This window comes from Polypterus senegalus, chromosome 3 (assembly GCF_016835505.1).
Source record: "Polypterus senegalus isolate Bchr_013 chromosome 3, ASM1683550v1, whole genome shotgun sequence".
Classification (NCBI taxonomy): domain Eukaryota; kingdom Metazoa; phylum Chordata; class Cladistia; order Polypteriformes; family Polypteridae; genus Polypterus; species Polypterus senegalus.
In genome coordinates this window covers 18,385,718-18,399,459 of record NC_053156.1, presented here as the reverse complement: position 1 = coordinate 18,399,459, position 13,742 = coordinate 18,385,718, and the positions used below count along the sequence as shown (strand labels likewise).

Below are 13,742 nucleotides of genomic sequence, written 5' to 3'. Positions count from 1 at the left end.
ACACAGACCAGTAGAGTGGCACTAAACTAAACATGTGCCTACAACATGGTGTCACCAGCCAACATAGGCATGAGCACAGAATTGTGCATGTGCAGAGGACCACTCCTTCAGATGTACCCGGTGTGGACGACAGGGGGCACTCTAGCCCCCAAATACCCAACACAGACAAGTATAAAAGCACACAAGAGTTTATTCTCTGTAAGCGTTTCCCACATCGCCAAGCACAAGTACAGCAACAAAGCACAGCAATTCACTGTCTTTCTCTCTTCTCATCTTCATCACTACCCTCCTCCTCCTCTACCTGGCAAGCCATGTCCTCCACTTTCTGACACTCCAAGGGGAGACAGGCAGCTTCTTTAATGTGGCACTAGGGAATACTTCTGATTCCCCAAAGGACTGGCTCAGGAGCACTGCTGGGTGAAGCGGGAGCCTGACAAAGTAGGGTTCCCCAATTCCTGCAGCACCCATGGGGCCCAACAGGACAGAGCTGGCAAATTCCAAGTTCCATGATGCCTGGTGGGAATCTGGGGCACCATTGCAACCCAGGGGGTGCTGCCCACCTAGCAGTTTGGGGGAGCTAGTGCCCTGCAGATGCTGTCTTTCCTGCATCCTTTCACTTCATGCACATTCAGGCCGGGTAAGGATGCCCGCTGTCTCTCACACTGGAAAAAAAAAAAAAAAAAGTGTCCTCTGCCCTAATGCTACAAGCACCCGAACTGCAGTAATGCATAATACACTTATCATCATGCTGGGTTCCAAACCAGTATAAGAGGTAGTGGATAAATGTGTGCACCCTATATGGCGCCGACATGGACCAGTGCAGTGGCACTAAACGGGGTGTGCACACACAGCATGGCAACATCACCAGCCAGCATACGGGCAGAGTGATAATACGCAACCGGCACAGTCAATGGGATGAGCGCAGGATAATCACTAACATGCACAAAAGGACCAAGACCTTTTACCAGTGCCACAGACAGGTGTTATCTGTACCCAACGTGCCATTTAGAGGGAGACGATTGTCACTTCACCAGTGACACAAACCAGTACACCTGCAGTAAGGTGCATCACTTAACTCAGGTTGAGTTAGAAACCAGTATAAGTGCACAAATATATACACATCCAGTGCAACACTGGCACAGAGCAGTAAAGTGGCATTACATTCAATATACTCACCCAGCATGGCAGTATCAGAGCAGAGGGACATATGGACCCAACTCAGTCACAGGGGACGAACTTGGGACTGTCACCAATAAATCCACTCACAAAATGGACCATGGCATGCAACCTGCACCCAGGACAAGTGCCATCTGCCCAAATGCACCAGTGCCACAAACCAGTACACCTATGGCAATACAATACATACGGTGCATACCTCTAGCAAAGGTGGGTTACAAACCAGTACTAAAATGCATCCACTGAAACACTTACACGGACCACTAGAACGAAACAGAGGTTAAGGTGTTCCCCTCAGCATGGCAGCATCACAAGAATGGAGTGGCATATGGACCCAGCTCAGTTACAGTTACCAGGCATGATCACAGGATTGTCACGCACACAAGGACCGGGGCATGTGCCGTTTTACCTGCCCCTGCCATTTCAAAAGCACAGCTGCAGAAGGACAAATGCTGGCTGGTGCAGACACAGAGACATGCCAAGAACCAGCAGATGCACCCCAACCAATACCAGTATGCACCACCATTGGTGAAATAAACCTTATCAGACAGCCTGAGTGCTGATCTTTTCTGAGAGAAGTTGGGTAGCCACGTGCGTTTAACAACAGCCATTCAGTAAAGTTAGCCTGCAGATCTCGACCAGTACGTCTGCATCAACTCAATCCAGTAGGCCTACACGTGCAGGACTTTACTGACTGTGGAGAAGAATGAGCACCAGTACAGGTGTGGAGGACCAGTATGGAGCATTGCTGCAGCTGTGTTTCAAACCAGTATAAGACTGGTCTCGATTGCACTGGTTTATCAGAGACCCCTGCAAATGCAGCACCCCCTAGATAACCAGTGCCACGGACAAGCAAAGGAGTTTCACAGTCAACGTGCAGAAGACAGGTGGGCTCCAGCAGTATGGATGCAGGGTGCTCATACGTGTGCCCACAACGGCAAACTTACAAGCGAGTATGGCACCAAAGGACCAGTTACGGGGGCACACCGGTGGCACTAAGCAGCTCACGTGCTGCAGAGAGATGCAAGTTCAGTAAGTCACTGCAATCCCAACAGAATCAGATCAATAGCCACTGAGCCGAACGCGGGATGAGAACTCCTTACCGGGACTGCCTTCCATCGTGTCCACGGTGATCGACCGAATGTGACCAGGTACCCGTCTCTTCGTGCCTTCTCCGGGGATGAGGAGCTCTGTCACGGTTTCCCAAGTAGAGTGGCTAACCCAGCGCTCAGAAGCCGCAGGTTGACGTCGGACGGCGAGCTCTCATCGTTTACTCTTCTTCGTAGCTCGCTGGTTTCCGCTCTTTCGCCTGCACGCTTTAAACTGACTGAAGCTCGACAGCCCCATCAACCCTCTTATGTTTTTGTTTGTACGGCGCGGGGATGTGGGAGGGACTTTTACGCTTTGTTTTTCGGCCTCTCGCGCCGCCTCATTGGCCGCCGGTGGGGCACAAGCCACAGCTTTGGCACGCGCTGAGCGCACGTGAGCGCGCTCGTGAACCTGGCCTACTGACACACATTTTATGCACGCGGAGAGAGGGCGGAGCGCAGCGTGACGAGAGGCGGGATCGAGCCCGCCTAGTAGCAGCTGCTCACTCACTCACTCAAGCTCGGCTTAGTTAAATCCCGCACGTGTCTGAGGGTGACACCCGCATTGCTCTCTCAAAGACTTTAAAGGATACTTCGATTACCGTGACAACACAGCCTTTCAGATTCTCCGCACCCTTTGTATCCATACATATATCGGATGACGGTCTCTTTGTGTACCTGTAAAGCACCATACGTGCTGGCATACCGTTACAGGTGTTTTGTAAAATTAAGGCTAATCGATCTGATGGACTTACGTAGAAATGCGACACTGGAATAATGGAGGGGCTTCTGTGTGTTACTGATGCCTAAAGCTAATACAGGAACAGGAGCCACTCGCATTGTGAACAATGCAACGATAAAGTTAATCAGGGGCGGACTGGCCATTAGGGCATTTGGGCAATGCCCGGTGGGCCGCGGACTCTGGTCTGGTCATGAAATAAATTTTATGTACTGGTTACTGTTTGACATTAAAATTAATTTTCTAAACTACTAAACATTATCTGTTCGGTACTGCAGTTATTTTTTTTCTCCAGCCGTCTGTAGTTTTTTTTCTGTCCTCCCTGGCCATCGGACCTTACTTTTATTCTATGTTAATTAGTGTTCCCTTATTTTAACTCTTATTTATTTGGTCTTTTTTGTCTTTCTTCATCATGTAAAGCACTTTGAGCTGCATTATTTGTATGAAAACGTGCTATATAAATAAATGTTGTTGTATAGTCCTATATACCATATTACGTCATCAAGTTGTTTTAGCTGTCAGTACACAACGTTGCAGCGAAAGATTTGGGCCAAACTGCCTTTTGCCGATTTCTGTTTCGATACCGCTACATTTCGGTTAGCATATACACTGAAAAAGGTTTAACCTCCATTCAACTTAAAATAATTAAGGTAATGATTCACACTTAATATTTTTCAGTCTGAACCAATATAATGCTTTTTATCTTATGGAACCCACAATTTTTAAGTTGAGGCAAATCATTTCGAGTGATTGGGTGTAACGCACTTGTTTTATACTGAAGTAAATCTATTTTTGAAGTTGTTACAATTTAAAATGGTTTATTGGTCGTATCCTGTTTTTATGCTATTAGAAATATTATGAACATAACACATTCCAATGCTGTACTTTTTACATTTATTTAAAAATCTAGTGCAAATACACAAGCATTTTGCAGTGTAAATCTTAATTATACAACAAAAATTATTAACGTTTCTACAGCTTTCTTGATGTTTTTTATTACGAGTTCTTATACTTAAAATTAACAATTGAGAAACAGGGTTACTTACCAGAAATCCTCTTTTATAAAAATCTGGTGCTGAAGATAACCAGACCTGCATAGCCACGTCCACTCCACTCGGGAAAGTCGTCTTCTTTATTGGCAGTTGGAAAGCCAACACGCTGGAAAGTTCGACTGGAAGAAAATACAAACAGCCCCTCAAACACAGCACACGAACAACCGAAAATATTAAGTTAACTGAAATAGGATTTTTGTGTTAATTCCCTCCACCGTAACTTACTTTGGTACAAACACATTTTATTTTACTTTGATTGAGATCTGAAACCAAATATTTCAAGCTACAACACTAAATGACTAATCTGAAGTTGCTTGAAAGAGAAAATATATGTTGAATGAACAACATCAGTGTTATACTTTTTTTCAGTGATATTGCAATTTATTTTATCTTATATCTAGTATTTAAATTCTTTAGTACTAATAATTAGTTTAGATTATGTATTATGCATTTTATTGTTCTCTGGTCGTCGGTGTGGCTTTTAGCTCCGATTATTAGTATGATGAAATAAAGTTATAAAGCACAGGATAGGAATTTTTCATATTAGGATGGAACATTTGTAGTTTATCATTAAGTTAATGGAACATTTCAATCAGGTGAGCTTTTCATTCTTCTTCTCTTCTTCTTCTTCTTTTGGCTGTTCCCGTTAGGAGTTGCCACAGCCAATCATCTTCCATATCTTCCTGTCCTCATCATCTTGCTCTGTCACCCCAACCACCTGCATGTCCTCTCTCACCACAATCATAAACCTCCTCTTAGGTCTTCCTCTTTTCCTCTTCCCTGGCAGCTCTATCCTTTGCACCCTTCTCCCAGTATACCCCTCATCTCTCCTCTGCACAGGTCCAAACCAACATAATCTCGCCTCTCTGACTTTGTCTCCCACCTGAGCTGACCCTCTAATGTCCTCATTTCTAATCCTGTCCATCCTCGTCACACCCTATGCCAATCTCAACATCTTTAACTCTGCCACCTCCAGCTCTGTCTCCTGTGCCACCATCTCCAGCTCATATAACATAGCTGGTCTCACTACTGTCCTGTAGACCTTCCCTTTCACTCTTGCTGATACCCATCTGTCAAAAATCACTCCTGACACTCTTCTCCACCCACTCCACCCTGCCTGCACTCTCTTCTTCATTTCTCTTCCACAATCCCCATTACTCTGTACTGTTGATCCCAAGTATTTCAACTCCTCCATCTTCACCAACTCTACTCCCCTCATCCTCACCATTCCACTGACCTCCCTCTCATTCACACCTTTGTATTCTGTCTTGGTGGTCCTACTGACCTTCATTCCTCTCCTCTCTAGAGCAGATCTCCACCTCTCCAGGGTCTCCTCAACCTGCTCCCTACTATCGCTACAGATCACAATGTCATCAAAAAACATCACAGTCCACGGGGACTCCTGTCTAATCTCGTCTGTCAGCCTGTCCTTCACCATTGCAAATAAGAAAGGGCTCAGAGCCGATCCCTGATGTAATCCCACCTCCGTCACTCCTACCGCAGACCTCACCACGGTCACACTTCCCTCGTTCATATCCTGTGCCACTCTTACGTACTTCTCTGCCACTCCCGACTTCATACAATACCACAGCTCCTCTCAGTCACCCTGTCAAATGCTTTCTTCAGGTCCACAAAGACGCAATGCAACTCCTTCTGGTCTTCTCTCTACTTCTCCATCAACACCCTCAGAGCAAACATCACATCTATGGTGCTCTTTCCTGGCATGAAACCATCCTGCTGCTCACTAATCATCACCTCACTTCTTAACTGAACTTCCACTACTCTTTCCCATAACTTCATGCTGTGGCTCATTAATTTTATTCCCCTGTAGTTACTGCAGTCCTGCACATCCCCCTTATTCTTAAATATCGGCACCAGTACATTTCTTCTCCACTCCTCAGCCATCCTCTGACTTTCCAAGATTCCATTAAACAATCTGGTTAAAAACTCCACTGCCATCTCTCCTAAACACCTCCATGGTTCCACAAGTATGTCATCTGGACCAACGGCCTTTCCATTCTTCATCCTCTTCATCACTGTCCTTACTTCCTCCTTGCTAATCCATTGCACTTCCTGATTCACTATCGCCACATCATCCAAACTCTTCTCTTCTCTCGTTCTCTTCATTCATCTGCCTCTCAAAGTCCTCTTTCCATCTGCTCAACACACACTCCTCACTTGTGAGTACGTTTTCATCTTTATCCTTTATCACCCTAACCTGCCGCTCATCTTTCCCAGCTCGATCCCTCTGTCTCACCCACTGGTCCTTTTCTCCCTCCTTGGTGTCCAACCTCTCATGCAATTCATGATCCCCTTTTTCTTTAGCCTTTGCCACCTCTCTCTTCACCTTGTGCCTTATCTCCTTGTACTCTTGTCTACTTTCTGCATCTCTCTGACTATCCCACTTCTTCTTCACCATCCTCTTCCTCTGTATACTCTCCTGTACTTTCCCATTCCACCACCAGTTTTCTTTTTCCTCCTTCCTCTTTCCAGATGTCACACCAAGCACCCTTCTTGCTGTCACCCTTACTACATCTGCTGTAGTTTCCCAGCTGTCTGGTGACTCTTCACTGCCACCCAGTGCCAGTCTCACCTTCTCCCTAAACTCAACCTTGCCGTCTAGGAAAAATATCTGGGGCAAAGTGTGAGGAGCGAAATGTGGGGGACAACTTTTCCGGATTCCAAACAGATCTGTCCCAAGCATTTCATTACAGACCTCCGCTTTGGTTTCAGCAACATCTGCCAAAACATGCAATTATTGCAGAGTCGTCTCTGTAGACATGAGTTCAACACAGAACTGTTGCAAACATTTGATTACAGACCTTCCACCTCGGCGAGCTGAGCCCATTGTTCCCCAACCTGGAGCTCTAGTGCCCATAGTTCAGCTGTCATGGCCAGAAGTACCGCCACCATGTCTTGTCCCTCCGTCATCCTAGTAACAAATCCTGCCGACTACGCCACTGTAATAGATGAAGATGACAATAATAAGGATTTAGGGTGCCGGCCTGGTCATCCTGTATAGCTGGTTTCAGTTAAATCTGCCAACACATGCAATGTAGAGTCATCTCGGAAGATGTGAGTTCAACTGTTCTAAGATGGCAGAACTTTCCGTTTTGGACCCTTCTGACAGGAAGAGGTGGGTCCAGGTGGATGTGATGTCAGAGGTGTTCTACCATTAGTCAACCAATCTGCAGAGGGAGGAAGAGAGAGAAAGGCATTAGGACACAGCGCATACTCTTGGATTGGTGGTACAATTGCAGCCACTAGAGCCCTTCAGCTGTCCCCTATGCACACCAGTGTGTCACACCTTAATCTGTAGGCACTGTTTGCACAAAGATCTCTTGTTTTGCTTGCTCAAATATGTTGGAAGAAAAAGCAGCAATTTCCATAGGGGCGTACTTACTTCTGCAATGCTGAACCTGAGCTGAAACGTGTTGAAGCAGGAATTGGAATGAAGCAGGGAGTTGGCTTAGGGAGTAAACTTACCTCCACTTAGCTAGCGAACGAGAAAATTACTTCACGGATTTAGATGAGGTTTCTTCTATAATTTGTTTGAACATTCCGGTTGATTTTTGCAAGTTCTCCCATCGCGCTATGAACCACAGTTCACTTGCTTATCACGATATGCTCTCACTAATCCTAGACTTCCGGTCATGCCTCTGACATCACTTACAGATCTGACGTTTAAAGCCGCCATTTTGTTTTGCCATATTCAGTTCTGTTATGGATTCTGTCTTGAAAACACAGCTCAATATCTCTTTAACAGCCAGGATACAATATACGGGTGGCTGCCCCAAACCTTTGCAATGTCTCGGTATCGTTCTTATGACAATATATATATATATATATATATATATATATATATACATATGCATATATAAACCAATAACAGAAGACACATCCATTCTATCGTTTGGTTTTGAACTAAGAGATCTCCATAGTTTATAAGTTAAATAAATGCTGAATACACAGGCCTCTGAACTACCAATTCCACGGGTTTGAGAGCAGGAACTTAAATGAATTGAAATCGATATGACGGACACGGCGCAATAGGGGCGTCAGTACACCGGCAAAATGTGAGGGGTGCCTCTTGGAAAGAAGAGTCAAAGAGATGCCGCTGACAGGGGTGTTAGCTTATGGACCTCAGCATGTCTCAGGTAGCTGAATTGGTCTGAGGCTTCAGACTGTCTTGCCTGCAGCTGCACAGTCTTGAAACAAAGTCCCAACATGGCAATCCACATCACCAGACACCAAGCACGAAGGTCAAAATTCCAAAAATATACTAAGGTACCAACACAGCAAAAGCACAATTTAATCACCGAACTGTGAATGACCCTCTGGATTTATAGGGCAGGCGTCTTCGTCTTGGGGGACAATCCATAAAACACTTGTAGCATAACAAAGGCATCTTCTTTATGTAAATCAAACCAAAAATAAAGAATTAGGCACATAAACAACATAAATCGAACCATCACAGATGAACAAATGAGACATAAAGCATGAGTGTGGACCCCAGCCAGAACCCTGCCTGAGACATGACACTCTCGCTCTCTCCCAAGCTCTCGCTCTCTCACTTCCTCTTTTACTTGCTCCCTTTTCTGCTCTCTCTCTCTCTCTGTCTGCCTTTGCTACACCCCACTCTTTCTCTCTCTCACACTTTTGCTCTGCCCCTCTCTCTCTCTCACTACCTTTTCTGCTCTCTCTTTCTCTCTCTGACTTTTGCTCCACCCCACTCTCCCTCTCTTTCTCCCGCTCGCCCTCTCTCTTATGCCCCGCCCCCAGTATTATACAGGGTGTCCTTAAAGTTTGTGTGCAATTTAAAATTGTTGTAACTTTGTAAGTATACAGTATGTGATAGAAAGAATCTGTAAAAAGGATTAGAAAGAAGAAACACTTACATTTTTTATTGTTCTTGTTAATTTTCAACAGGTCCAGCCTCATTACTAATACAAAGGGTAATACGATTCTGTAGTTCTCGGAAAACATTTTCAAACTGATTTTTCAGTAATACCAGCAATCACATTGGTTATCCTCGCTTGCAAGTCTTCTAAAGATCGAGGTTTGGTTGAATAAATGTTCGTTTTCAACATATCCAATGGAGCCAAATCTGGTAAACTTGGAGGCCAAGAAAATGGTCCACCTCTTCCAATCCATCTGTTAGGGAATTTCTCCTGTAGAAACTGTCTAAAATGCAAAGCAAAGTGACAAGTAGGGCCATCTTGTTGAAACTCTACATTCTCTAGCAGTCCTAATTGTTCAAGTTGACGAATAAAGTCATTTTGCAGCATTTCTAAATAGCTGTCACCATTAACAACACGCCCTTCAGAAAAGATTGGCCCGATGCCTCGATTTTGTTTCCTCCAAAACACACCACACGTTATCTTTGGGAGAATCTCTTTCATGTTCAGCAGACTCCTGTGGATTTTCAGTTCCCCAAATACGGCAAAAATAAAACTTCTAAAGACCAAAAAAATAAAAAACTAGATACATCAAGCTTTCTAATCCTTTTTACAGATTCTTTCTGTCACATATACTTAAAAGTTACAACTCTTTGAAATTGCACACGGACATTCTGGACACCCTGTATAAAGAGATGTGTCGCTAACACCCTGTCACCTACGCAGGTATTCAAGTGCACCTTGCAGAGTCACCAAGGCAGGGCAGTGTGTTTGAAGGTGTAGCTGGATGCTGGTTATGCATAGTGAGAAAAGCGCAATATAAATGCAGAGTATTATTATTATTATTATTATTATAGGATAGCCAGATTAGAAAATTAGAAATATGGGACACTCTTAAAATCTCTCTCTATATTATTATATATTGTGATATAAAGTCCCCGGCCGGGACACGTTTTTGAGGAGAGGACAGGGTGAGTGGACATATCACCAGCAGTACCTCCCACAGGACATGAGAGGGCAGCCCCCCTGGTTTACATCGGGGCCATGGGGCTAGAGCTTCAAAGCTCAACCCTGCGCGGGCCCTTGGCCACCACCACCAGGGGGCGCCTGGACAGTTCCGGAGGCCGTGGTCTACAGCACTTCTGCCATACTCGGAAGTGCTACCGGAACTTGATCAAGGAGCACCTGGAACACTTCCAGGCACGGTATGAAAGAGGCCGCCTCACTCCAGCAAGGAGGCCACAGTCGAGAGGAAGAAGACAGGGCTTGTGGGAGAGGAGTAGAGGTGGTCAGAGAATAGAAGGAAGGAAGGACGGAGCTTCATTGAGGTTTGGACAATAAACATGTGTGTCCTGGACATTGTTGGTCTGTGTGTCTGTCTGTAGTTGGGCTAATCTTCTACAATATATACATTTACACATGCCCCCTACACACCCAGACCAATATATTATATAAAAGTAGAGACATAAGTTAAAAACATAAAGCAAGGTACTCAAATGGGGCACTTGGTGCCACGGCCCACCTGCCAAGTTGTTTTGCCTGCCCAAGGTAAAGTCATCCCTGATGGAGGATCGCAGGAATCGAGGGAAAGAACAGCAACAACAACATTTATTTATATAGCACATTTTCATACAAAAAAATGTAGCTCAAAGTGCTTTACAAAATGAAGAATAGAAAAATAAAGTAGATAGATAGATAGATAGATAGATAGATAGATAGATAGATAGATAGATAGATAGATAGATAGGAAAGGCGCTATATAATGATAGATAGATAGATAAATAGATAGATAGATAGATAGATAGATAGATAGATAGATAGATAGATAGATAGATAGATAGATAGATAGATAGCAGTATACTGATACAAAAAACAATATTAAATTAAATAGTAATAAAAATGCATGTAAAAGCAGACAATAACTTTGTATAATGTTAACGTTTATCCTACCGGGTGGAATTGAAGAGTCGCATAGTGTGGGGTCTCCTCAGTCTGCCAGTGGAGCAGGATGGTGACAGCAGTCTGTCTCTGAAGCTGCTCCTCTCTCTGTAGATGATCCTGTTCAGTTGATTCTCCATGATTGACAGGAGTCTGCTCAGCGCCCGTCGCTCTGCCACAGATGTCAGACTGTCCAGCTCTGTGCCTACAATAGAGCCTGCCTTCCTCACCAGTTTGTCCAGCCGTGAGGTGTCCTTCTTCTTTATGCTGCCTCCCCAGCACACCACCGTGTAGAAGAGGGCGCTCGCCACAACCGTCTGATAGAACATCTGCAGCATCTTATTGCAGATGTTGAAGGACGCCAGCCTTCTAATGAAGTATAGTCGGCTCTGTCCTCTCTTGTACAGATCATCAGTGTTGGCAGTCCAGTCCAATTTATCATCAGCTGCACTCCCAGGTATTTATAGGTCTGCTCCCTCTGCACAGTCACCTCTGATGCTCACGGGGTCCATGAGGGGCCTGCGCCTCCTAAAATCCACCACCAGCTCATTGGTTTTGCTGGTGTTCAGTTGTAGGTGGTTTGAGTCGCACCATTTAACAAAGTCCTTGATTAGGTTCCTATACTCCTCCTCCTGCCCACTCCTGATGCAGCCCACCATAGCAGTGTCGTCAGTGAACTTTTGCACGTGGCAGGACTCCGAGTTGTATTGGAAGTCTGATGCATGTTGGTTGAACAGGACCAGAGAAAGTCCAGTCCCCTGTGGCGCTCCTGTGCTGCTGACCACAATGTCAGACCTGCATTTCCTGAGATGCACATATTGAGGTCTGTCTGTAAGATAGTCCATGATCCATGGCACCAGGTGTGAGTCTACTCCCATCTCAGTCAGTTTGTCCCTAAGGAGCCGAGGTTGGATGGTGTTGAAGGTGCTAGAGAAGTCCAGAAACATAATTCTTACAGCACCACTGCCTCTGTCCAAGTGGGTGTAGCATACAGATGATTGCATCCTCCACTTCCACCTTCTCCTGGTATGTGAACTGCAGAGGGTCGAGGGCGTGGCGGACCTGTGGCCTCAGGTGGTGAAGCAGCAGCCCCTCCATGGTCTTCATCACATGTGACGTCAGAGCGACAGGCCGGAAGTCGTTCAGCTCACTAGGACGTGATACCTGTGGGACTGGGGTGATACAAGATGTTTTCCAAAGCCTCGAGACTCTCCCCTGTTCCAGGCTCAGGTTGAAGATGCGCTGTAGAGGACTCCCCAGCTCCAGCACACAGGCCTTCAGCAGTTGTGGACACAGTAAGAAATATAAGTCAACATTAATTAACATCTAATAAGAGTAAGGTCCAATGGCCAGGGAGGACAGAAAAAACAAAAAACAACTCCAGACGGCTGGCGAAAAAAATAAAATCTGCAGGGGTTCCAGGCCACGGGACCACTCAGTCCCCTCTGGGCAATCCACCTAACATAAATGAAACAGTCCTCTTTGTATTTAGGGTTCTCACGGAAGGATTTGATGAGGATGGTCACGTAGACTTCTGGCCTTCAGTCCATCAATGTTGGAGCATCATGAAGCTTTGAGTAGGTGGTGGTGACGCAGGCACCAAAGAGGGGTCCTTTCGTCAGATTAGAGCTATTTCAGCTGTGGAATGGCCAAATGGGGGAGGCAGCCTGATGAATGAGGCCTCCAGGACTCTAAACAAGTCCAAATCATATCAGGTGATATCATCCATCCATCCATTATCCAACCCACTATATCCTAACTACAGGGTCACAGGGGTCCGCTGGAGCCAATCCCAGCCAACACAGGGCACAAGGCAGGAAACAAACCCCGGTCGGGGCGCCAGCCCACCGCAGTATGTGATATCATCTACTGTTAAATTCTACTGCATACTTCTAAAATTTTTATTTTTATGCTGTTTTGAGGATTTGTTCTGTTCTGTCTATTGTATTGTATTATATTGTATTGTATTGTATTGACCCCCCCTTCTTTTTGACACCCACTGCATGCCTACCCGGAAAGGGGTCTCTCTTTGAACTGCCTTTCCCGAGGTTTCTTCCATTTATTCCTTACTAGGGTTTTTCTTGTCTTCTTAGAGAGTCAAGGCTGGGGGCCTGTTAAAGTGCATTGCGGCACTTCTTGTGTGATTCTGGGTTACAAAATTGTATTGTATTGTATTTGCTTTTTAGAACTGCATATAACCTATCAGGCCAGGTTTCAGGGGGACTATGACCCCCTGCCACACATATACCCAGTCAAGTAGCCCACCCCCCTGTGATCAGGTAGAATATTACTTATTACATTTTTTCCCCCCTGCAGCGTATGTGTCTTATTGGACAGTGTAAGCATTTCGGAGGTTCTGTCAGACTGTTTCAGTATGTAATGTAATTTCGTCGTGCTGTAGATGTGAGCGTGGGTTTCACTACAGAGTCTCTGCATTTCAGTACTGAGAGGACGCACAGTTAAGACGGATTTACATCCCAAACGCCATAAAAACACTGCATACCGCGAGCTAAGGGTACAAGGATAAATGCATGGCACCAAAGCAACACAGGGCAGACCAGGGAAAGTGAGGGCAGAGGTTGGCTTGATGTGCACTGGCTGTATTTTAAGGGTCAAAAAACCGTCAGCTGAGCTGCCAGTCATGTACGGTTTGTCTCAGTAAAATGGATGCAGTCAACAAGCACAATTCTGTTGTTATTAATTCTAAACTGAACTTTTCAATACTGTTTCTATATTCTACTGTACGGTTATTTTGAATCCATCCAACCCACTATATCCTAACTGCAGGGTCACGGGGGTCTGCTGGAGCCAATCCCAGCCAACAGAGGGCGCAAGGCAGGAAACAAACCCC

General features: G+C 45.3%; 1 protein-coding gene across 1 annotated transcript in view; it reads right to left on the bottom strand.

The window, feature by feature from the left end:
* The window catches only part of LOC120524890 (nuclear receptor subfamily 1 group D member 1-like), a 48,588-nt gene extending 45,397 nt beyond the window's left edge, over positions 1–3,191 (bottom strand). Inside the window, exon 1 of the mRNA XM_039746720.1 lies at positions 2,280–3,191. Coding sequence (XP_039602654.1) covers positions 2,280–2,295 — 16 coding nt within the window. The 5' untranslated portion in view covers positions 2,296–3,191. The remainder of the gene's footprint in view (positions 1–2,279) is intronic.
* Between the last annotated feature and the right edge of the window lie 10,551 nt (positions 3,192–13,742).